Genomic DNA, 24,641 nt, shown 5'->3' on the forward strand with positions numbered 1-24,641 from the left:
TCGAAATTATGACGCTGCAAATTTCCGTCTTCTGTTTTTTCATGACCAGGACTACTTTGCTATAAAGTCGTACTTATCCAGGACTGTTATAGCATGTAATAGTCTCCCTTATTAAAGGTTTAATCCATGCTCACTATTAATAAGACTAAAGTAAGTTCCTATCGGCCGCGATAGATACACTGTTAGCAGAGTCTTATTTCACACACTGTAGACTCGGTCTTCTTTTTATAACAATTCTTTTTTGTTCTCGTCCAAATTTAGGGGATATTTTGTCTTATAATTTTAGACATTGTAGGCGGTTGATTAAATTGGGGCCTCTGGCCGGTTTTTATCTCTTTTTGTACTTTTGTGTTCTTTTTTCCTTGTATGTATATATTCTCGTTACACAAATAAACTAATGACTTAACTACTTTTGAAAACAAAAGAATAATAACACATCCCCCCATGATACCCATCCAAAAAGTCTGGCATAATGAGGTAACCACGCCTTCAACTAGGCCGATATGCACTTGGCACTGAGGAGTCGCTTTGGTTCGTCTGAGGTATTCAATTCCTAAGAAATCCAACCGCTTATCAACTTTGTATATTCTAGCTGACGTTGGCTGGAAGAAAGATTGGCATACAGTTTTCAGCAATACAATACAAATCTAGGGTCTTAATGGGGTTGATCGTCAGTTAGTCTAAAATTTAATCGTCAACCGTCAAAGACATGTAATTCTTTCGAGCGCTCTTTAATCAAGCGTAAAATAATGATATAATGATAACAAAGAACAAAAATTCATCTTACTGTAAACCATACTCGATTATTTGTCCCGTAGGAGCACGAAATAGGCATAGAAATGAGACAAGCAGTCACTAAATCAGCCAACAGCAGTCATGCAAAGTCGATTATTTAGCCTACCTGTATTCTAGGTGAAAAAAATGACTTCAGGGATGTCTCTTCCAATTGACTTGTTTGAATTGACACACCTTAAAATGATGATATGAAAGAAGCATCAACTGACAAAAACAAATAGGCTTTTAATAGATAGTCATGTGATCAGAAGGTAGTGACGCAATACTAATAGGATAACGTTATTCCAGATAATTTCAGGAAAATTTATCTAATGAAACCCGAAAGTGACATATATTATAAAATACCTTGATAATCATATGATAAATAAGACAAGACGCAGTGAGAGTTTATAACAGGAAAAAATGTTTCATGTCACGGCCGAAAACAAAATGTGACTTGGAAATTCATCTTTACCCCATAGCACTTAAATTATAGTATATAACTGCATAAACACTTCGGCTTTATGATTCACTCATCTTCGTTTCATAGTTAAAAGTGTTATATAGTTTCTTAAAACAGCTAAAACTGCAATATATCGGATTTCCCACATCAGTGCCTTTGAACGGAATTAATGCGGCCATTCAAAGAGTTTGATCTAGTGAGAGATGTTGTCAGTGTGGTTTGCCTCTAATCCGAGTAACCTAACAGTAAAAAACTATCCATCTTTGTGGATAGAAAGCAAAAAAGGACTCATTTTTGACAAGTCAGTTTATACCTAGAATGCCTATATAATTTGCAGCACATTTAACTGTATAAGACGTGTAAGTTTTAACCAAGTACAGTGCAGACTACCCATAAACATTAGGGGCACCCAACGACAGTTTTCCGTAAAAGATCTGTTCGGAGAAGCAACATTAATTGCCGAGAATTTTCTTTTACTTGAGGACGGCTACAAATTTCTAGATGAACGTTCCATTCATGAACAATTTTCGAAGCTTGTCTAATAAATTCCCTAAGATTTTCTGAAGTTTAATTTTTCATATTTTAGGTTACACTATTTTTCTTAGAAAAAGGAAACCTAAAATTTTCGGATTCTAAAATGCCATGAAGAGAGGAATCAGAAAAATTCTCCCTTTCGTAAAATGTTAAATTACACCTAAAATTTTCGAAAAATAACACCTAAGCCCTTGTACATTTCGAAAAGACTTAAGTTCCCCTAGGATGACCGAAAAGATAAAAATTCTGTAGCGCCGCTTAGAAGGCATTTCTATAGATCTGAAAGTACAGTACACTCTGGATAGCCTAAAAAGTGTTTTCATCGTATTTTGGAGGAAACCAAATAATCGTACGTCTCAGATGAAAAATTCAAAATTTAACGAATTCAGATAAAAAAAAAGAAATTTAACCGAAGTTAGAGTTTACCAGACTCTCATTTACATTAAAAAAATGCCATTCTCATCAGGAAATGTTGAAAATCGTACCGTATATCGACCGTACACGCTAAAAACGCGACATCTTTTTATACTATAGCCAGTTCGTATTTTGTTGTTTAATATATGCATGGTTACGACAGCAGAAAGTCGTCGTTATACGCCGGGCAGTTAAATCCTTTGGCAACCTTTTAAGACATTCAAACTTAACAATCAAGGACATTCAGCATGTTGAAATTAGAGCTTGTAACAGTTCTCAACTTTTAATATGCTGGCATGCGTAACATCTCAGTCAACGTCAGTCGTGTTACAAGCTGAAACAGGTACGTCTCAGATGAAAAATTTAATAGCTTACAATATACTTCCGTTCATTGTGCAGCAATACTTTAGCCGGGTACAAAATATTCCTCTTTCCCTTTTTAAAGGGAAACCGCATTTTAGTCTATTCATAGAAACAACATTCACCTTAATGTAATACTGTGGTGAATAAATTAATCAAACGGAAATCGTCAGTATATCATTCTGGAAAGCGTGTAGGATTTATTAGCTCATCTCAGCTTTAAGATGTGACGGAAGGTTTTTCCACTTTGAAACGAATTTAAGGCTCAACGGGAACTCGGTGCTTGACTCACGATAAAACTGGGGAAAACTAGACTCAAATGGCAACTCGCTTGAGGGGAAGGGCCGTCACTTCTCTCGAGGTCCGGGATCAGACCACGAACTGATACAGCAGTAGATAAAACAGAACAAAGCTTGGTTCCAACAGCGTTTATTCTTCAGCGGATCAACAGCAATAACTCGGGAAGACACGGCGAAAATAATCGACAATCAGTAAAAACTAACTTACTTATATATGATTTTTACAACCATTGAACACAAAAGAATACAATAGAAATATAAACAGAAATTACTTAGAGCTAAATTAAAACTAAATACAAATTCTATTTCAAACCTGAACTCTTTTGTTACTGTTGCCATTTTAGAAAGTAAAAGTACTGAGACAAAGACCTAGCCAGTCTATGTACAAAGTGTTACAATATGAATTAAATTTCAAGTTCAGCTATCGGCTGTTTAAACAGGAAAAGCGCAGACTAGAGCGGTTTTCACTTGACTGTCGAAAGTAATTGGTTTTGGTTTTGGTTTTGGTTTTACTACGCCCTTTGGTTGGCTAGTGTATTTACTTTGGTTTTGGTTTTACGACAGTCAAGTGAAAACCGCTCTAATTGAAAGTTTTCACCTTAAACAAAAACCGATCTATTTTTAAAATTACAAGACAGCAAAACCTTTCAAATTCAAAATTCGGTTATTACCTCTCTTTAACTAACAACTTAATGAAATATACTTTCGCAAATAAATATAACCAAGTTGCAATTAAAACGAGATGCACCTGCACGAAAGGCGTTTTTCTATGAATAAATGTCGTCCGGTAGTAAAATCACGAAAAATAGACTAAAGACAAATAAACCATTATTAAGAAATTAAGTATTCTTTCAAGAGTCAACATTGACGTAAAATGTATATAATTGAAAAGAGAACGAGCAATTAGTTTTGTTTGTTAAGGAACACTGTTGGCTTTTCTATGTATAACCTAACGAACACAAAGCAAATAAAACAAAAGATAATAAAAATGGCACGAGCCCTTTTGGCAGCTATAAACGATCACCCGCACAATTTACACAACTATACGCTTACAACAAAAGGATTAAAAAGCGATAACCAAAATCAAGTGTCGCAATGAAACTTAGATTAACCGAACTGAATTAAAATAACCTACAATTACCAAATCCCTTACTAACTAAGTTGAAAACGCCTTACGCTTAATCTGGAAAAACATATTACAAATCAACAAAAATAGCTATATTCTCCCTAACAAAGATAGGGATGAGATGATTTAGTGCACTCTCACTATATCAAAAGTTTTATATCAATTAAACCGGAAAGAAAAAGGTTTCCGATAGCCTGAGGCTAGTGGATTTTGCTGTCAGCTGTTCTTAACTTGCCCGATGGGCAAGTGATTTTTTTTTTTTTTTGGGGGGGGGGGGGGGGAACTCATATTACAGAAGAACTGTAATCAATCCTGCTCATCAAATATTTTTCGGTTAGTTGAAATGACTTTCGGGCTAGTACATGTTAGCTGCAGATTGCCCGAATGGCAAGTTATAAACCTGACTTTCTTTGCACCCTGCTCCACCATGATTTTTAGCGTGTTCAAAGTCGTTTGCCCCGCTAACATCGGGCACGTTAACAAGCCAAAGCCTTTTCGAATGTTAGCGGCGCAAACAACTTTTCATGCATGTATATGTAAAATCTGTTTTTGTAAGGTACTTTTAACCTTTGGTTTCTGGTACCAGTATTCAAGTCTGAGGTTAGCAAACCTACGTCAATGGGTGACGTAACGCGCTAAGTTTAGGACCCTCAACAACTCTGAAAAAAAACTTCTATAACGACCTTACATGTACTGTTTGCATGTTTAGTAAATACTGTCCTTACAAGACAGTTTCAGTTGTTCTTAGTAAAAGAGAGCGACTTACCTAACACCTAAATAAGTTAAGAAAAAAAATAAACTCCTAGATATCCCGGTTCGATCCCTTGACAGAATACCGAATAGAACAAAAGAAGCCACAGAACTCTCTACTTTTGTGAACCCGACCTTCAAAACATTCTACCGAGCACGAGACTTGTCTTTTTAAAATTAGTTTTTATCGATAATCAAAAGATTTAGTTAGTATTTTCTAACAACATCTGCGTGTGTCTTAGTCAGGGGCAGCCCAAAATTCAATTCGCTACAGTAACACATGATTCTAAAAACGAGCACATTGGTTTGTTGGACTTTTCTTTTCTTGCTCTCAAAGGAGAAGTGAACGTTCTGAGGAAATTTCCAGCTCCAAGCTAAGTAGGGCGAGAAATTTACAGACAAAGCGTTTGTCATTATTCTCAATAATACTGAACGATAACTTTACAAGGACCAAATCCTGGTGCAACGCCGTTGTTCTTAGTAAAAGAGGGCGACTTACCTAACGCCTAGATAAGTTAAAAAAAAAAAACCACCCACTCACACACACTTCCAGATATCATGGATGATATAAAGACCCTGTCTCCATGCAGATATTCAGGCTCGATCTCAAGAACAAAAGAAACCACAACACTCTCTAATTTTATGAACCCGACCTTCAAAACAACATTGTACCGAGCACGGAACTTGTTTTTTTAAAAATTAATTTTAATCGATAACCATTTGATTTAGTTAGTATTTTCTAACAATATCTGCGTGTATCTTAGTCAGGGGCAGCCCAAAATTCAATATACTAGAGTAACATATAATTCTAAAAACGAGAACGTCGATCCTTTGTCGGTACGTATTTTCTTTTCTTGCTCTCAAAGGAGAAGCGAACGTCATTATTCTCAATAATACTGAACAAAAACTTAACAAGGGCCAAATCCTCGAGCAACGCTTGAAGATCTCAAAACCGCTCTTGACTGGTTTTTTTTCCGCTACTGCTTCAATTCAGGTTAGATAGCTCAGCCAGTGGACATGGCTTATGGGCAAACAGAGTTGACTCAAAAAGAAATTCTTGTATGGGGTTTATGGTCTTACATAGACGGCAAAAGGATAGAGAAAAGAATTTGATCACAGGGGTAAGTTTGGGAAAAATTCTTAGCGGAACCAAACACTTCTCTTCTCAAAGGCTCCGACTGTGTATTCAAAAAACAAAATACTTAGGGAGTGTGCGCGTGGAGGACGATGGGAAGTGGGAAAAAGCGGGAGCTTCTGTCCTTTCCATCATTCCCCGCGAGCTTTCTTTTTGCCTCTTCTCAGCCCGTGACACGAACAGTCTTCCGGGGATGTGAAACAAGTACTTCAGTTTCTAGTTTATGTCTCAGTCAATCAGTGTCCCAATCTGTGTCCCAATATTATAATCTGCCCCACTGAAGAACTGCTGACGCAAATTTTGCTCCAAATAATTATAAGGTCGTGAAAATTTGAACCGCAAAATTTCCTCTGGTTATTGAGCCTTTTCCGATATTAGCCCGTAATAGTACCTAATTTTGGAATTTTACAATTTAGCTAAATAAATATCACAACGTGCTAAGTGATCATAACGAAAAATAGAGGGTGTACGAGAGACGCGGTCGAAAATTGTCTCATCAGTTATTTCAGTACGACTCGTCGAGAAAACCTTTTGATTTCTAAATATGGGGAAAGCATGTTCGCGGTGTGATAAAAAAGAAGAAGATTACTGTCTTGAAATCCTTATGCTGGGGTTAAATGGATCAGGAAAAACCACGATTTTAAACTACCTGGATGGAAATTCTGATGAAATCCCTGCGCCAACGATTACTCCATCATTTTCAGCTGGCACTAATTTGAGCAAAGGACTAGATGGACTCAGCATTTCGATTTGGGATTTTTCAGGCGACGAAAGATACAGACAGGAATGGATGCGCTTTGTTCGGGAGCCTCAGGTGCTGCTTTTCGTTGTGGATAGTGCTGACACGTCAAGGATCAAGGAAGTAAGTCAGTATCTTATTAGCATTCTTGAACATCCCAAAATAGAGGGGATTCCTGTGCTGATTCTCGCCAACAAACAAGACCTTCCTGAAGCCCTCAGTATAAAGCAGCTTGCCGAGAAGTTGTCGCTAGCACATTACACAGCAAACCCTTGCGCTTTCCAAAGAGCGTGCTCTTTGACCGGCAAGGGCCTTTACGAAGCAATTTACAAGCTGGCCGATATGGATATGAAAACTTTGCGGTTGAAGCGCAGTTTAGAAGAGTTAGGACCTACTCTGGAACTGGGAGGATTTTCGCCGGCGGTAATTAAAAGACTTAGTGCTAAGTCCATCACTGTGCGTTATGAGCAAATACAACCTCTGTTTTATGATTGAACTCAGTTTAAGGGACTTACGTCATGCATGAAGAGTTATCAGTGTTCTGCTCTTAGGGACGGACCATTAGAAAAGTTATGGGGGGGAGGGGGGGAATTTTCGAGCCGCAGGAATTTTTTTTCGTTATCAAATTCCTTGTATGAATTTTTTTAGGCCATAGCATGAATATCTTTTAGGATTAATTGGCGTGCATGAATTTTTTTCATTTAATTTTCCCTTGCGCGAATATATTTTTTTTGCACTTCGCCCGCCCCCCCCCCCCCCCCCCGATACGTTTTCTAATGGTTCGTCCGTTAGTCGGCAACATTGCCGTTATCTCAGTGATTTTTGACAATGAAACGAAATTAAACGAATCTCTAGACAAAAGCGCTTTGTACTAACGACGTCAGAAATTTCTGGTCCCTGCTGTGCCTCAGGCATTAAACCTGATCAGTATCAGAGTTTTGTATGGGAAAGTCACGTTCGCCAACAAATTTCCGTCATCTTTGAAGATTTAGATCGTTAAAAGAAACAAAATCCAGCTTGGTTTCAATAATATATATTCTGAAAATAATCAAGTCAACGTTTAACATGGAAAAAACTATACAGATGAGTGATTTTATTTCTCATGCGGCGTTAAAAGACTTTGGGTAAAATTATGTTAGTATGTGTGGAGAGAGGGGTTCAAATCTGTTCATGAAACGGTGCATTAGGTTAAATTTATAGGGAAAGGTTGCTCAATTTTTTTCTCGAGGTTATGTTGCGCTACTTGGTACTACAGGATATAAATTACCGTATTCGTCCCGGATTCGTATGATCTACCTAGCCGCACAACAACAGAACAAAGTTATAAATTTCCGGTTTGTACTAACGTTGGCGTGCTTTTCAGCTTTATATTTTTAGATATTCTGTCACTGGCTTGCGAGAAGCACATAGAAATTCGATTTCCTCTTTAGAAATTCCGGTTTGGAGTATTACACAGCCATGTCATGTTTCAGTGCATAGAGTGCTATCCGGACTAAAGCAAAGCCAGGGACCCGATTTCAGTAGCCTTCAAGTCTCAAGTCCCTTTATTTTCTGATTCCCCACCCCCCACGAGCTTCGTGAGTTTCTGCGATACACGTATTTCTAGCATATTGGAATAAAGGTGAAAAAACACTTAAAAAACGCTCACTGCGAATTTTATGAATAATTTTCATATCAGAAACCCATGTTACCCATACAAAGCCTTTGGGGAGTTGAGAGGCTTTGCCCCCTTTGTAATAGATCCGAAATTGGTGATGAATTCCACTATTTGTTGAAATAGAGTCTATACTCGATAACAAGTAATTTTACGAATATGTCTTGAAAGGCACTATTTTTACATATCATGTCTATGTGCGTAGCCTGCGAAAACATCCGTTTTTCCTCGCTCTTCGCCGATGGGGACGTTTCGCGCGGAGGAACCTATATTGTTCCTCCTCGCGAAACGTCCCGATCGGCGAAGAGCGAGGAAAAACGGATGTTTTCGCAGGCTACTATGTGCGATCAAAACATCGTAAATCTTAGTGAAAATATTCTAAATTGTTATAAATCCAAACTCTAATTAAACTTTCTTACCATACGAGTAGCGTTGAAGCCGTACATGGCCAAGTAATTTTTTCTTTTATGATAATATTCAATTGATCCTTTCTTTCTTACTTAACTTTTATTTTAGTTTTTTCATTTGTTATTGTTTTGGAACTGAAATCTTAATCTCGAAGATAAAGTCAATAAAGTTGTTGTTTTTGTTTGAGACTGAAGATGAATGTAAAGTTTGTCTGAGTCACGCGGGGTATCTATGGTGACAAAACCTATTTTCAGTAATGGTGCAAAGCGCAATAGGTGCAATAGCAGGGTCTGACAGATTAAGCTCGTAAAATCGACTATTATGGTTTTCATACTCACCCATGAAACCACGGTATTAAGCATTGCAGGAGGTACAATGATCCTGATTAGGCTAGACTAACATGACACTTGCTTATTTTTTCTCCGACTTCTTCTGAATATTAAACATTCCTGCACAGCTTTTGGCAATACTTAGTTTAAATTCAAGATTGGTCTTGTCACTGCAAATTTTGATCGTTTTTGGGTACCTCCAATACCTTGATACGCTAATCGAAAGTGATGACGCTGCAAATTTCCGTCTTCTTTACTTCTATAACCTGGATTGCCTTACTAAGTCGTACTTACCCAAGACTGTTAGGGCATCCAATAGTCTTATCATTCTCAGATTAAGCATGCTACGAGTGTTCAACGGTTCAAAAGTTTATTCCACGCTCAGGCCAAGAAGAAGTTCCTATTCGCCGCATGGATATAGATCAATTATCTTTTAGTTAACATCCTTATTATCTCGTCCGATCTTATTGGGTATTTTGTGTAATCATTTTTGACAGTTTTTACCTCTTTTTGTACTTTTTTTTCCTTGTGTGTATATATTCTCGCCGGAGCTCCTGATTTTCGTTATATCAACATACTAAACTACTTTTGAAAATAAAATGAAATAAAATAAATAACACGTAAATGCCCATGAAACCGGGTATAATGAGGTAATTACGCCTTCAACTAGGCCAAAATGCACTAGGCGAGAGTCTTTTTTGGTCGCCTGAGGTATTCAATTCCTAAGATATCCACCCATTTATCAACTATGTATTTTCTGGCAGACGTTGGCTGGAAAAAAAAAAATAGGAATACAGTTTTCAGCACTAAACATGCTTAAAATAACTTTAATACTGGCATTATGCCTTAATCTCAAGATACAGTGTTTCGCTTGAAATTACTTGATTATTTACGCGTGAAAATTTTCAACCTGCCATCAGGCAGTTTTTTTTTTTCCGTCTCCCAAACAAAAGAGAATGAGGACCACCTGATCACGGGTCAGAAATTTTTAAAGTACGTTATCAGCTATTGACAAATTAGAAATTGCCATGAATTACAAACAGAGCTTAATGGGTTACGCTTACTAATATTTTATTGACATTTTTGTACAATTTGCTATATTCCTTATTCGATCATTACTAAAAATATTTTACAATTAATTTATATTAAATCAGTAAACAATATCAGTACAACTTAGAGTCATCGAACAACGAGGGGTACTAAAAACAATTATGGGAAAGAGGAGGGAATACTTTAAGTAAGGCACACAAAATTCATTTTTTACAATTCTTTTCACTCTTAATTGAAATCTCAATAAATCTCCAGTTTCTTTTTTCCTTCAGAATTAAATAAAGTGGAATTCTAAGAGGGCATTTTAGTTTGCAGAAAAATTACGGGAATTTGACCGCGATTTTGCGACATTTTTTTGGCTAGAAAAACCAAGCTGTTGACAATGCTTTAGAGAAAAAAAAGTCACTTGAATTCTAAACGAAATATCGAGCTCGAGCATGCAGTTTCTTACGTCTCGACACGCAACGCTCCTCTCCTCTTTGGGAAGCAGCGTTGCGTGACAAGAAATACAACTAAACAGTTGAGTAAGAGACCAGAGGAAAGCACGCACCAAATCAACGGTATAATCAAAGAAAAGGTTTAATGAGGGCAAACCGAGAAAGCAAGGTTACGCTATTCTGATTAGTTGAATGTGTCAAGCTCATGAGTAAACAAACTTTCCTTTATTCGACTTGACTATAAATGAAATTCACTTTAAAATAAATATGTAATTGAAGTCTTGCAGATTCTTGCCTGCCTCGACTACCATTCGCTAAATGTAGGCACGTGTGTATGTGGATGTACTAACTCTTGCGATTAATAAAGATGTTGTTGTTTGTTGTTGAATTGTACCGTACATTTTTTCAATGCCCTTCAAAAGGGAACTAAATCATCAACACTAGTTATTTACTCGAGCTTGACTTGAATTCTGAGAGTTTCAATGGAGTCCTTAACTGTATTGAGATCACTTTAGCTTATTCAAAGTTGAAGGTAATCACAGTTATTGTCACTCCAGACAGCATCTCAATACAGCAATCACTCAGTCTGATAGAAATAGTGGTTCTACAAGAGTCAACCAAGTGACTATAGTATACAAGGCCTAAAAAATTCAAAAACTTTTTGCATGCCAACAGCCTATAAAGTATTCTCTTGTTTGCAAAGGCCTGCAAGCAAGCTCGCTTGAGGATGAACGAGAAAGTGTTTAGGAGGGTAGGAACGGGACGCATCGCCTACACCTACTCCTCACCTTACCCCTCCCTCGCCAGTTTGCCTGTAAGGTAATCGCGATCAGACGCCTCGTTCGGGGAATTTCGTTTACAGGGAAGAGAAACATGAACCAGAAAATACAAAATATTTGGTAAAAGTCAAGGTATTTTCGCTATCTCAATTAAACGAATATAGTCACGTATATTAAATGCTCCGCACATAAGGAAATTTAATTTGACGCATGAACATGAAGTACATTCAAGTACATGAAGGGTCCTATTCAAAATGAAGGAAAGTTGAAAGATGTTATTCACCAGGGAAAACACTTTTCTGTAAAATTGCCTGTCTTGAATGTGACTCATGTCACGTTCTCAAACAAAATCCAGAAAATTTAAGTAAATCAACGGGATACTAGCTTGATCCAGGGGTTTAGATAGTAGAGTGTGATGCGAAGTCAGAGAGCGGGAAAAAATAAGGAGGAAGAGAGGTAGATGGGGAGAGCGGGGGGAGGGGAGGGAGAGAACTCGCTCTCACCACCTACCCCACCCCCTCGCTGTTTTTCCTGTTCACTTCTCTTTCACCGTCCCCACAAACTGAACGCCCAGAACAGGCTAACGGGGTACTGGCCAAGCATCAAATTTTGAACTGTACCAGCAATGAAATAATTGGCCTTAACTTTGCAAACGTTTCTTGATTTCTGCGAATTTTTCTCGTTTGATCGACGTCAAACTTACAGGATGTTTTCGCAACGATTATTTCTTAATTTACAAAGGTTTTAAAAAGTTCTGAAATACTCTTTCACTTTACTTGACAGAATGGATCACGTGACTCATGCATGTAAAATAAGACGGGCTAGCTTTCTTGTTTGCTAAAAATCTGATTGGATCCTTTCTTCATCCATGATAATCCTGATTTATGTGCATTAGCAGTTGGAAGACTCTCTGGTTTACTCTGTGAAATAATAATGAAAAAATCATCATACATTGTACTCTCTATCAGTCTTCTTAATGGCTAAGAGCCTACAGATAATTTTGGGAATCAGCGCAATCTACAGATTAGGTAGCTATCTGCTGGCAGACAAATGACTAATCTGTAGGATGTGAGCGCAATGCATGATTAACAAGAGCGATGTCAAACTGTGTTCCGTGCGACGGTGCGTTTGCCATTATTTTCGTCATGTTTAATTATTCGGCTTTTGTGATATCATGTAATTTGTGTAAATTAGAATTGACATAAATTACTATTTTGCTTGCACGGAACGGAGAGCTGGGTTCAAGTGTAGCGCGCGAGGGATCGCGGTTAGGGGGTTTGATTTAGCGACCGTTTAGTTATGCGTGTCATTCTACGGTCGGCCTCGCAGCGTCAACTTGCTTTGTAAAGTTTAGTTTTCGCTTATTCTGTTAGCCTTAATTTCGTTACCATCTGTACTGGTCCCTATGTTCCTTAGCTGTTTTATGTAGCACCTCGTTTTCTGCTCGTATTCATGTTATTAGACTTTATTTTATTAGTTTTGCCTTTTAACCCCAAAGGCGACGCCATAGCATAGTTTGGGGTTACACGGTCCCTATTTTTCCAATAGTTGGGTTTTTCGGTTTTACGAGTCCGGCTGTGGCGTGTTCTTAGAATTACTGTAACAGTGGAGTTTTTCACGTGAGTTAACAAAGTGTTTCATGGGCCTGGCTGACCAACGCGCCCATGCCTTCAAGTGTTGTTTTGTGTGTTCGGTTGTGCAGTGGAGGCAAAATCGTAATAATCAAGGTCTTAGTATCGGCTTTGACTTATAACACTTACCTTGACCCAGATTATTCCGAATATCACAAAAGCCGAATCTAATAATTTTTTAATATAATTGATTCTGAATTGAAATATATGAAATGGATCAATTTTTGAGCTGCGGATGAAGAAACGAAAGTGAACATGATCCTCGCGGCAGAATGAACAACCTAAACGGTTGAAAGAGGACCTGAAAAAATTCAGGCTTGATTGGAAATCGAACCATGACCTTTGCGATGGCCGGACGCAACGCTCTATCCATTGAGCTAATCAAGCCAACTGGAGAGCAAGTCATTGTAAGTTCGTTACCATCAAGTATATTACGAACGTACAATGACTTGCTCTACAGTTGGCTTGATTTCCGGTCAAGCCTGAATTCTTACAGGTTCTTTTTCAACCACTTAGGTTGTTCATCTTCGAAGATCACGTTTACTTTCATATAATTCACTCTATAATTCATTCATTCTATAAAATAAAACAAAGGCACCGAGATGGAGAAAATTATTAAAGTCAGCTGTAACGTGCCTGACTGAACCGTAAATGGTTTGAACAAGGGCGGATAAAGGTTGAGCGATGTAACGAGCCTCCGCTGTTCAAGTGATGTGTGCTGCGGAATAGGACTCGAACGAGCGGCTCTTTCCGCCCTGGTTTGAACCCAGGAGTCATGTCATAAGAAGGCGTGGCCAAAACCTGGATCGGACCGGATTGGATCAGGTGTTGGAAATCACCTTTCAAACGGCAAAAGGTTTAAAGGGATAGGATTATAGGTGTTGATCTGTTCCGATCCGGTCCGATCCGATCCAGGTTTTGACAACGGCGATCATAAGAACACTGACTCTGAATATGTCATGACTACCGCATAGTTTCGGACATGTATATTCCAACTACTTATGACATCTGACTGAAGTAAAAAATTCCAAAATATAACTCAACTGTAATTTACATGATGTATCTACAATTCAAACAATATCGTCCTCTCCGACGCTTCTCATTTTCACTCTTCGCCATACTTGTTTTGAGTAATTCTCGATATGCAAACAATCAGTTCAAAATCACGAGGGATTTTGGCCGAGCGATCCGAAAACCACTTTCCGGGCAAAACAACGGTTAACCTTGAGCGCTCATAAAATCGGCAATTTAATTCCACTCAACACATCACAAATAATTTTCGCTTCAAATAGACATTAAGTGATATGTATACTCGATACTGGGCTCAAATCTGGATTCAGCTTTCTGCCAAAACTGATGTCATATTTAATGAAGCCTAAGTTTTATAGAGAAGAGAGAAGTCACGTCCCCAAATTCAAATTTGTGAAATTATGGGAATGGCTAGCCTATCCAGAGAGAACATGATGAAAAAACCCCTCTTACCAAAAATCAGCCTGTTAGTGCAAATTGGTGGCTGATACTTCCACACAAATCCTTCTAATATTGGTTTGGATCGTGATGTTAACGATCGATACCCATTTTAGAAGGATTTATAATAATTATGGAGTCATCTAAGCATAATGGTGGTTATGTGAATAATATCTCCCCCGGCCACCAATTTGCACTAACAGGTTCATTTTTGGATATATATGCCAACCAATCCAATCATTTCACAAATTTAGTTTCGGTGATGTCATCACTTGTCTTCTCTATAAAGCAAGCTGCAACTTTGCTTTCCTATCATTTTCAGTACTCCCTGGAGCAAATTAAGTCATCCACTTTACCTGATTATTGATCATTTGGGTTTTATATTCATCATGTTGATCTGGGCTAAGTTCAACAAATCTGAAAAAAAAAAGAAAAAAACCATGGTAAAAGAGACGGTTATGACAAGTTAAAAAATAATAACAACAATTAAGGAAGTCAGGGCTGGGTCTAAAGTACAGGTCACATTCTACAGGTCAAGAGTACAGATCACTGCTCCATCGATAAATTACCAAACCACACAGTCTCCCCTCGATCTAATAGCAGGGTGCAAAGAAAGTCAGTTTTACAGCCTGCCATTCTGGCAAGCTGTAGCTACAAGCATGTACTAGCCCACAAGTAATTTAAACTAGCCTCTAAAGCCTTTTTGATAAGCACGATTGATTACAATCCTTCTGTAATCTGAATTTCCCTAAAAAACAGCACTTGCCTGTCTGGCAAATTAAGAACAAAAATCACTAGCCCGATAGCAAAATCCACTAGCCCCGGGCTATCAGACAAGACTTTCTTTGCACGCTGAATACAGAATTTTGTTAAGAAATTAGGGCTAGGAGACACTTTGTTGTTCATTTATCTGTATCAAGGTGACCTGCACTCTGACCTGTGGAAAAGTGACTTGTATCCGATGATTTAAGTAAAAATTGGAATAAACAACTAAGCATGAGCAAAGTTTTTCAAAGAATAGGAGGGAATGGGCAAGTGAAATTTATGCTTTACAAGTGCTTTTTCATTTTGTAGGCTAATATTGTATGTTGAGAAAAGTCATATGGTTGGTTGTAAATAATCAAAAACACATTCCACTTGACAATTTCAATTTTCAGAAAATGTACTGTATAAACAAAGGACATCCAGAGCAGAAACGAGGAAATTCAGTGCCAAAAAAGTTTTGTGGTAATGTAATGTAATGTCGTGGATTAGAGGACAACAAGATGGGCACTCTACATATTATTAGCATGTTAACAGTAAGGGCATAACTGGCAGCCGCTATCAGTTCATTATGAGCTTACTGTAACCCACCCATAGAACACATGATATAAAAGATGTTTGATGCGTGAAAGGTAGACCACACCACCAGTATCTCTTACTTTATGAAACCATAGTTAGTAGAAAACAAACACACACACACACACAAACTGCCAGCTATGCAAGCTGGCATAGTTCATACACATTAAGGATTTTTAAAAAGCATCTTGACCTCACCTAATAGCATGAGGATCATCTGCTAGTGGTAAATGAAGCTCATTCAGACATGTCCTTAATGAAATGTTTACTTTCTGTTTAAAGGCATCCCTATCATTTTCGTATCTTGGATTGAACAGAGAAAAAAACACAGTTTTACAATAGCAGTACAATGCTATGCAAAGCAATGCAGCCTGACCCAATCTAATACATTAACCCAATGTGCTGCCATGCAATCAAACATAATAAGTACAGTGCAATCTGACCCAGTTAAAAGCAATCTACATGTGGTTCAGTGTATTGTCATGCAATTCAACAAGATTCAATAAAGTTCAGTATGTACTGCAATGTAATGCAATGCTGACCCAATCTAAAGCAATCCAGCTCAATGCAGTATTACATGCATGCAAACCCACAATTTAGTACAGTACAGTACAGTATGCATTGCAACGCAATTTGGTGCTACGGTAAACCCCTCTTAAGCAATCCAGTTCAATGAAATATCACGCAATCCAACACAAAATCAATACAATGCAGTATGCAGTGTACCCTGTGAGCAGAGGGTAAATTTGCTGTGTGAGCTGGCGTGCACAAAGTAGCCCTTGCTGACAACCGTTCAATTTTCTATTGTGCATATGTGAAATACGTCACGCGATTCGTAAGCAAAATTAATCGTCAGGTCTGTCGTCAAATGGCGCGAGTTTTGCGGGAATAAAAAAATTGCAACAACTCTGATCTGCTACGCAAGACTCACGCAATGCTCTAAACCAATCATGAACAGGAAAAAAAACGTTTTTTTAATTTCTTCGTCCAGATTTCTGGACAGATTTGAACGGTTGTCGGCAGAGGCTATTTTTCGCACGCCAGCTCACACAGCAAAAATGTAGCCTCTGCTCGCAGGGTATATGCAGTGCAATGTAATGCTTAACCAGTCTAAAGTAATCCAATTTAATGTATTGCCATGAAATTCAACACAATTCAATACAGTGCAGTACTCTGTGCAATGCAGTGCAATGCGATGCTGATCCACTCTTGAACAATCCAGTTCAATGTAGTATCATGTAGTACAACACAATTTAAAACAGTGTAGTGTAATGTAACTTGAGGAAAGTTGAATTCCACATGGAAATATGTTCTAGTTCTACAAGAAGCATGTAGGTTATAAGATGTCCAAGACATGAATTTCAGATTTACTGTGAAACTCAGAGAACCATCAACACCACAACTACTTATGTGTTTGTGCTAAAACAGTTCATCAGGCCTAGAAAAACAAAACTACAAACAGCAATAATAAAGCCAGGTCTGAATACAATAGGAGAAAATTAGCAGCAACACGTTGCGGTGACACATCAGTGACAAAATGCTTTGTGTGTACTGGCAAAATGTTTGTGAAAATCTTTGTCTGTGCAATGGAAATTTGTTGCTGCGACGAGTTGCAAAAATCAAGCGATTTGTTGCTGCAAATTGTTGCACATTTTCTCACCTCACCTGCACAAAAGGAGTGACTTGTGGGCGCAATGAGTTGTACTGACGTGTGGCCTAGTGTGTTCCAGCCTTAATTAATTCAAAATTTTGTTTGAAAAGTTTGCTCATGTGTCATGACTGATCTTTCTTGTGATTGGTCACCACACTATCACCATTCCTACATAGGGTATGTAAACATTTCTGGTGTTTGTGATTTTCTGAGTTTGCAAGTAACAAGTAAATGAATTTCATTTTAGTTTTAATAGTAGTTAAAAATACACGTATTATAGAAACTTACAAGTGAGCAGCTTCAGGATTTAAGGGATTTTTCATGTCAATTTTATAAAATATTCTCCGAGCATAGAGTAGCACTTGACACAAGTGATTTATATTTCTCCTGAAAAAAAAAAAAAAAAATGAATAAATAAATGAATAATTTGTTTATTTAAGGACTAACAGGCTTTCTGACTCTGAAGTTGATATTTTGCGAGAAGTTTTCATTTTCCAGTGTTCTCATCTGATTGTTGGTCACAAAATTGGATTGCCTGAATTTCAAAATAATGAAATAAAACAAAAATTTCCTTGACACACAATGCCTGCAAGGTTAATGTGGGCCTTAATTGAGACTAGAGATGTTACTTTCTATCTCACAGAAACACAGCTTATAGATCATTTTCACTGTCACGCAACAGGTCAGGTCTTCATGGCCCACAGTTTCTGAGTTATTTGCCAAAACATGTAGAGCTTTGTATCGAGATGCCATATCAATTGGTGTACCATTTTGGTGCACCAATATGGGCACCAGAAATCAATAAAAACATCTGGAGTTCACTTTTTCTATATATTTTTTTATCATGCTCTTTCTTTTCACTCGAAAACTAGCATACATACGTATAAAAATATTATCTTATACTTGAAATGGTTATACTGCTGAAAATCAAGAGGAGAGACTTTTTTCAGAGAGCATTCTTATTTTGGTGTCACGCACTGTGAAAACTCAGAAGTTCAAATTGCTGTATTTTTTAAATGAAATGTGCTAAGGGAATGGAAACTTGTAAAAAGATTCACTTTTTGTTTATCTTCAACCTAGTGTAAATAAGAATTCGTAAAGCCCCGCTATTTTGACTTTACAATTTGACAACGTCTCTGTGAAAACCATCTATGCACTTTTTGGGGTGAATTTGTTTCCAACATTGAAATGAGTTTGATTGTTATATTCTCTTGTCTCATGGTGAGGTTCATAACTGTAACAAAGCATTCTTTGCATGAGCCAAACTGTACAATATTACATCATGCTTGTGCACAATAAGGACCTTGGTGACACCCGATTTAATAACAAATTCTCCTTATGGTTCAGAAGCACACAGAAGGCTATTTGTAGGAAGAATCAAGCATTTCACCAGAAGACACAAATACATTCAAATAATGTTCTCAAAGATGGGAAGATGAACAGAAACATAACGTTAATCTTCGTTTTGAGTTTGGTGACAAACTCAGTGAATAAATGAAAGCTTGTTAATAGTGCTTTTGCATGGATTTTTTAATTATAGGTACTCTTGGGATTAAATTCAAGGGAAATGTCCAAGATAAAATGAAGAATAAAAAGCATAATCTGATATGGTGCTGTTTTTTAAGTCATAATTCTTACCTCCATTTTGGAAAAGCTCTTTTGACATCCAACTCTCCTGTCTCCATATTAATCACAGGATGAAACACAGGGGGTTTAAATATAACACTCTGGAACGAAAAATATCAAAATAAGATGTTATTGAAGGTAAACCAGGCTAGATTTAAATCAAGGCAAAGCTGTATAACAATATTATTACAATAACATTGGCAAAGGTCTGTCATAGTGTAAGGCCAAGAGCAACATGGTACCATCAAATAATCAATCTGTGTAGGACAGTCAAGCCAGGTCAAGCGAACCCCCGAGGGGAAATATTTCAGGTTCATCCCTGCATTGTTGAGCAGTGAATTCACATGCAAAGAGGTTCTTAAATTTCTGCCTGCTCTGTTTTCTTAAACTTTGACAAAAATTTCTTCAAAGCAATAAAATTTTATCCATCGCAGCGATTTTTCAATGTGACTGAATACTGAGAAGATGTAGTAAAAAATGCATGTAGGAAATGCAGATTTGAATTTGATACGGTTGCGGCAACTACTCATGGATTCATTTTCCAAACAATCAATACATAAAAGGAACCAATGGGAGTTCACTTGACCGGTAATAGTATTGTTTAAATACATAACTTACAGGGCAGTCACCATCCGGGAAATTTTCTGGAATCTTCATAACAAACTTAAAAATACCATCTTGATAGGAACCCATCCTGATAAAAATTACACCATACCAGACTGAAAACAGAAGAAAAATTCGCTATTAAATCCTGAATAAGGTCAGCGGTTGTCATGCGCTTATGGTGGCCCTTTGGCGGCTCTGCCAATTTTGTAGGTTTTGCTATAGTTTTCATCTTCTTTTTCTTCTATTTTATTTTTATCAACTAATTGATTAGTACAGGTAATACATGTAGCATGATTTGTAGGGGTTGATATTTGGCATATATACCACGAGTGATATTTCAAAATTGTTAAATATAATTTCACGAGCAGTTAGGCGAATAAAGTTTGAGACAACTTTGAAATAGCACGAGTAGTATTTATGCCAAAATAATATCACATACAAATCATGCTATTACTACCTGCAAGAGGTTTGTAATTTTCACATGTACGTATTTCAAATTAACATGAAATGCCACTGCTCTAAGCCAATCAAATTGCAGACATTTTTCACGTAGCAGTATGAATTTATTTATTTTTCAGTACTGTTAAGTTATTCTAAATTAAGTTATTTTCCTGTTTATTTTCATTGTATCACAACCCTATAAAATGTAATTTAATTATGGTACCTACTCAGCTTGTTCAGTTTTTTTGCTATTTTTTACCTGATCTATTTTAAATTTTTAAATTGCTATCCACCTTACCCAGATAATTACTTAATACTAGAATCGGGGTTGTCAAAAAGTTTTGAAGTAGATGGCCGAGTTGTCAAAGTACGTGGCCAGTCCAGGGATATTTTATTTAAAAAATGCCATCCATAAAGAAATGCTCAGCAGAGTAGCCAGCTGATACTAGCCAAGTGGGTGGCGATTTTTGCTGGCAGCCGGCTACTTTTTACAACCCTGTTCAAAACATACTAAACCTTTGATATCTTTGCTAACTTGACTTTAAATTTTCAGCACAATTTCTTAAAAACATAATACTCACTTAGAGGGGACTTGGCCGCTGGAAGAACATAAACTCCTGGTAGCCTTTGACTTCTAAGCTGATTACTGCAAAGATCAAGTTGTCAAAGATAATATATTACAATTGTATGTCAAAAAAACTCATGATATTCATAAACACGACTAGTACATAAAAAAATTATGCTCCATGAGTGTCCTTAATCTGACAAAACTCATCTTAATTGTGTTGCTCTGATTTAATTTGTGGAAATACAGAAGTAATAATAATAATTATAATAAAACAGAAAAAGGGTTGGTTGGAAAATGAATAGATCTATAAGAGAAATCTTGTATATTAAAGCAGGATTGTCAAAAGTAGCCGGCTGCCAGCGAAAATCGCCACCTACTTGGTTAGTATCAGCCAGCTACTCTGCTTAGCATTATTTTCTTTACGAATGGGATTTGAAATAAAACATCCCTGGACTGGCCGCTTACTTTGACAACTCAGCCGTCTACTTCAAAACTTTCTGACAACCCTGTGTAAGCAGGGTGCAAAGAAAGTCATTTTTACAGTTTGCCATTTGGGCAAGCTGAGGCTAGCATATACTAGCCCAAACGTCATTTCAACTAGCCCAAAAACTTTTTGATGAGCAGAATTGATTTCACAGTTCTTTTGTAATTCAGGGCTTCTGATATTTCGCGCGGTCGCGGACCCGCGAAATTCCCAAAAAAACGCGAAATACCGCGAAATCTGCCAGAAATATTTCCAAATACATGTCGGCAAAACATATTTAATACTTATCTTGGCTATTAGACCGGTTTTATTCACCCCAAACGTCCAAATTTAGCTTGAAACTTCGTCACTGCAACAAGTAAACAACGTCCCAAAACTACCAGGTGTTTTTAGAGGAACGTTGCGAAAAACTGGGCACTAACCATAATGTTAATGGCTTTAACACTCGCTCATTTCTGGAGTGAACTGTTGTTGAAAGAGCAAATGATTATCCCTGTTTAAAAAAACGTTCACCAACGTTGGTCATATCGACGCAAAATTGATCGATTTTAGCGAAATTTGCCAAAAAAAAACCCCAGCGAAATTGGTTGTTTTTTACTGATTGTTTCTTGGCGAAGTTTTTCCCCGAAATTTCCCCTGAAATTGAGCAATTTTCCTAAAAATTTGCCTCTGAAAATCCTTCGAAAATTTTCTGCGAATTTTGACTTTTTTCCCGCGAAAAATCCCGCGAAATCGGCCGATTTTTCCACGAATTTGCCTCTGTAAATCGCGTGAAATTTTGCTTTTTTTTCCACGAAATATCAGAAGCCCTGGTAATTTGAATTCCTCAAAAAACTTCACTTGCCCATTGGGCAAGTTAAGAACAGAATTCACTAGCCCACTAGTAAAATCCACTAGCCACTACTTTCTTTGCACGCTGGTAAGCATTCAATAAAATCAAAATCTCAGCTGTACCTCATATTTTCGCTTTGGTAAAACAAAAATGGGTAAAATGTCAAAAACAAATTCAGGGCTGTGTGTTAGCAGAGCCTGGTAGCCCATGTCGCCCAACTTTTGCTCTTGGGTGACTAGAAAATCAAAGATCTTTCATACAAATCATATGCTGGCCACCCTGGATTTTACAGGTTCAGAGCACTGGGCTGCCTTCAATTTTCCTTAGAGCACAGCCTTGAAATTGAGATGGAATAATAAGAGGCATTCCAGGTGTGAGTTGGTAAGAAACACAAGAATGCCACTTCAGTAATTTAAACTAAACTCATTTCAAAATTTTTGACATTCTTACACTTAATCATCTTTGATGAAGTTGTTACAAACATTAATAAAGTTTTCATCTATGCCATAGAAGGTTTATCAAGAAAAAGCTCGAAAAACACTCACTATGTTGGACACCCAACAGGTTCTCATAAAAGCCTGAGAGTCAGTTAAAGGCTTCTTTTAATTCAAAAACTTGATGGGCCAGTTGTTTAAACAAACCAAGACAGTGTTGTGTTCACATGGAACCACTATGACCATGTAAATATTTAGACACCGGACCATTCAAAATTTGAATGCCAAAATCCAGGTCAAATATTTAGCTGGTATAGTTAGAAATTTGAACGGCCTAAAGTGAATTCATGACCATTTTAATTTTTGTATGACAAAGCATGCAAAAGCGTGGATGCTTGGATACATGTGTGGTGCCTGTCTACTAATGAACATGGTGCATCATTTCAGTCATCACTGAAAATAAACCGCATGCTCTTTACAAGACTCATTCACATACAATGAAAGTTTACAACACCCAACCAGTTAGCCTTACCATGGAAGTTTTGCTTATAAAGATTCTTCTTTTTTCGACCACTGAAGTATTTCACTTGTTCCAAAGTAACTAACGCTTTCAAGTGATATAATTCATTGACCGATCTGTTCTGAGAAGCTTGACATCTTTCTCATTAATCTTTTCTAAGCTTTCTTCACAAAACATGCATTGCACTCTGAATATGTAGTCAGTCATGTCACGATTCTTATCCCCGGTTTCCATGGTATTTGCTAGGAATGCCTGGGACCATGACCCCACCCTCTGTGAGCTTACACATACAAAAAAAGAAACGCTTGCATTTTTAGAGTCTCGCTGCTAAGCAAGCTCGACTAATCATTATGTCTTGTAAAATACTTCAGCAAGCAGCAGGTAGTTATTGTAAGTTGGACCTGATGGAAACCTCACTTTTGTTGGCTTGATAGAGATGTCTACAATAATTGTGGACATCTCTATTAAAGACAGGCTTATTTTACAGAAATTTGGTGGAAGGCATCAACAAAGCCTGGATTGAACTGGATCTGATCAGCCCCATGTGTTCCGCTTAATGACAAAAGTGTAGGGATAATGTCTCAGTTGATCCAATCCAGTTTAATGAAGGCTTTGTCTCTGATGTGGGTATAAAAAAGTATTCTTTTTAGCACAGCCTGTTGATTCTATTAAAAGCTGAAGGGTAATTTTTAAAACAAAGGAAACTTTATAGATTATTTCGCATTACTTTTGCATCGCTCGTTTCTCATTTCTAAGAAAGAAAGTGAAAGAGTCCAGGAGAAAAATAAAAGTGTAAAATTATGCAAAAATGAACATCTGCGCAAATTCAGTTTCAAAGCATACTTCAGTGAAATTTATCAAAATAAGAGCGCGCAAAAACATAAATCGTCACGCGCTGTGCACATTTCCAAAGGATAAAATTAGATTAACGAAACAAAGAATTGTTACTTACTATTCCGCCATTAACGTGTATTCGAGAAAATATGGCCCATAGGCTTTGACCTGTGAAGAATTGGGTCCAGGTGATCTTTGCCTCGCCACTGATAAATTCATGGATTTTTCTTCTTCTGGTGATGGAACAGTCGGAAGAGATTTTCTTTTGTTTTTCGGCGAACTTTCATCGCTTAGCCTTTGTGTTTGCATTCCGTTAGTTTCCGAACGGGAATGACTTCTTGCTTGAAACTGATGACTCTCATCTAAATCTCCCAGAAAGAGCTATGAGTTGAGTAAAGGTAACAAATATGTTACGCTTACTGATCGCTAATATTTTGTCATAAATGTGTTTATGGAGCAGTAGGAATTCGTTGCTCTGAGGAAAGAAAACTTCACCGGGAGAGTGAATGGCGATTAACAACCTTAAGAACGTATAAAACTCGAATAAAGCATAAAAACACTGACAAACACTGTGCCACCTGTGATCAATTATGCCATGAATTTCCCTGACGAATTGGATTCTAGGGTTTCACTGTACCGCTTGTTAAAATAATCTTTACAAGAGTGACAGCATATAGAAGGCTCACAGAGTAAACAAAACGCCTAGCGCTAGTTAACTCCAAAACTCTTACGGTTATATCTTCGATCGAGACATTTTGAAACCTACCTTCTTTCTGAGTTGATGAGTAACGTTTAACATTGCTCATCGACAAAACCAGGAAACGCTCTGGAATACTGCCCATATGTTAGAATAATCAATTCAACACCCTTCTCCACATCTCACAGTCTAATCATGACTTATTATCAAGAGATGGTTCGATAATTTCTCAGACGCTCTTCAAAGTAAATCATAAATATT

At 37.4% G+C, this 24,641-nt stretch overlaps 2 protein-coding genes across 2 annotated transcripts; one reads left to right on the forward strand and one right to left on the reverse strand.

Annotated features, from left to right (window-relative positions):
* The first annotated feature begins 6,289 nt into the window (after positions 1 to 6,289).
* LOC140925712 (uncharacterized) lies at positions 6,290 to 10,535 on the forward strand. The gene is made up of 2 exons (XM_073375609.1): positions 6,290 to 7,088; positions 10,466 to 10,535. The coding sequence occupies exons 1-2, from the start codon at positions 6,400 to 6,402 to the stop codon at positions 10,533 to 10,535; spliced, it is 759 nt and encodes a 252-aa protein (XP_073231710.1). The 5' UTR covers positions 6,290 to 6,399.
* LOC140927878 (protein AKTIP homolog) lies at positions 9,797 to 24,591 on the reverse strand. Its single transcript, XM_073377576.1, has 9 exons — positions 24,450 to 24,591; positions 23,802 to 24,064; positions 20,593 to 20,657; positions 19,583 to 19,683; positions 18,977 to 19,065; positions 17,627 to 17,725; positions 15,886 to 15,990; positions 14,706 to 14,766; positions 9,797 to 12,171 (listed from the first exon to the last, which is right to left on the reverse strand). Exons 1-9 carry the CDS (start codon positions 24,480 to 24,482, stop codon positions 12,073 to 12,075), a joined length of 915 nt encoding a protein of 304 aa, XP_073233677.1. The 5' UTR covers positions 24,483 to 24,591; the 3' UTR covers positions 9,797 to 12,072.
* Between the last annotated feature and the right edge of the window lie 50 nt (positions 24,592 to 24,641).

The sequence above is a fragment of the Porites lutea genome, chromosome 2, assembly GCF_958299795.1.
Source record: "Porites lutea chromosome 2, jaPorLute2.1, whole genome shotgun sequence".
Lineage (NCBI taxonomy): Eukaryota > Metazoa > Cnidaria > Anthozoa > Scleractinia > Poritidae > Porites > Porites lutea.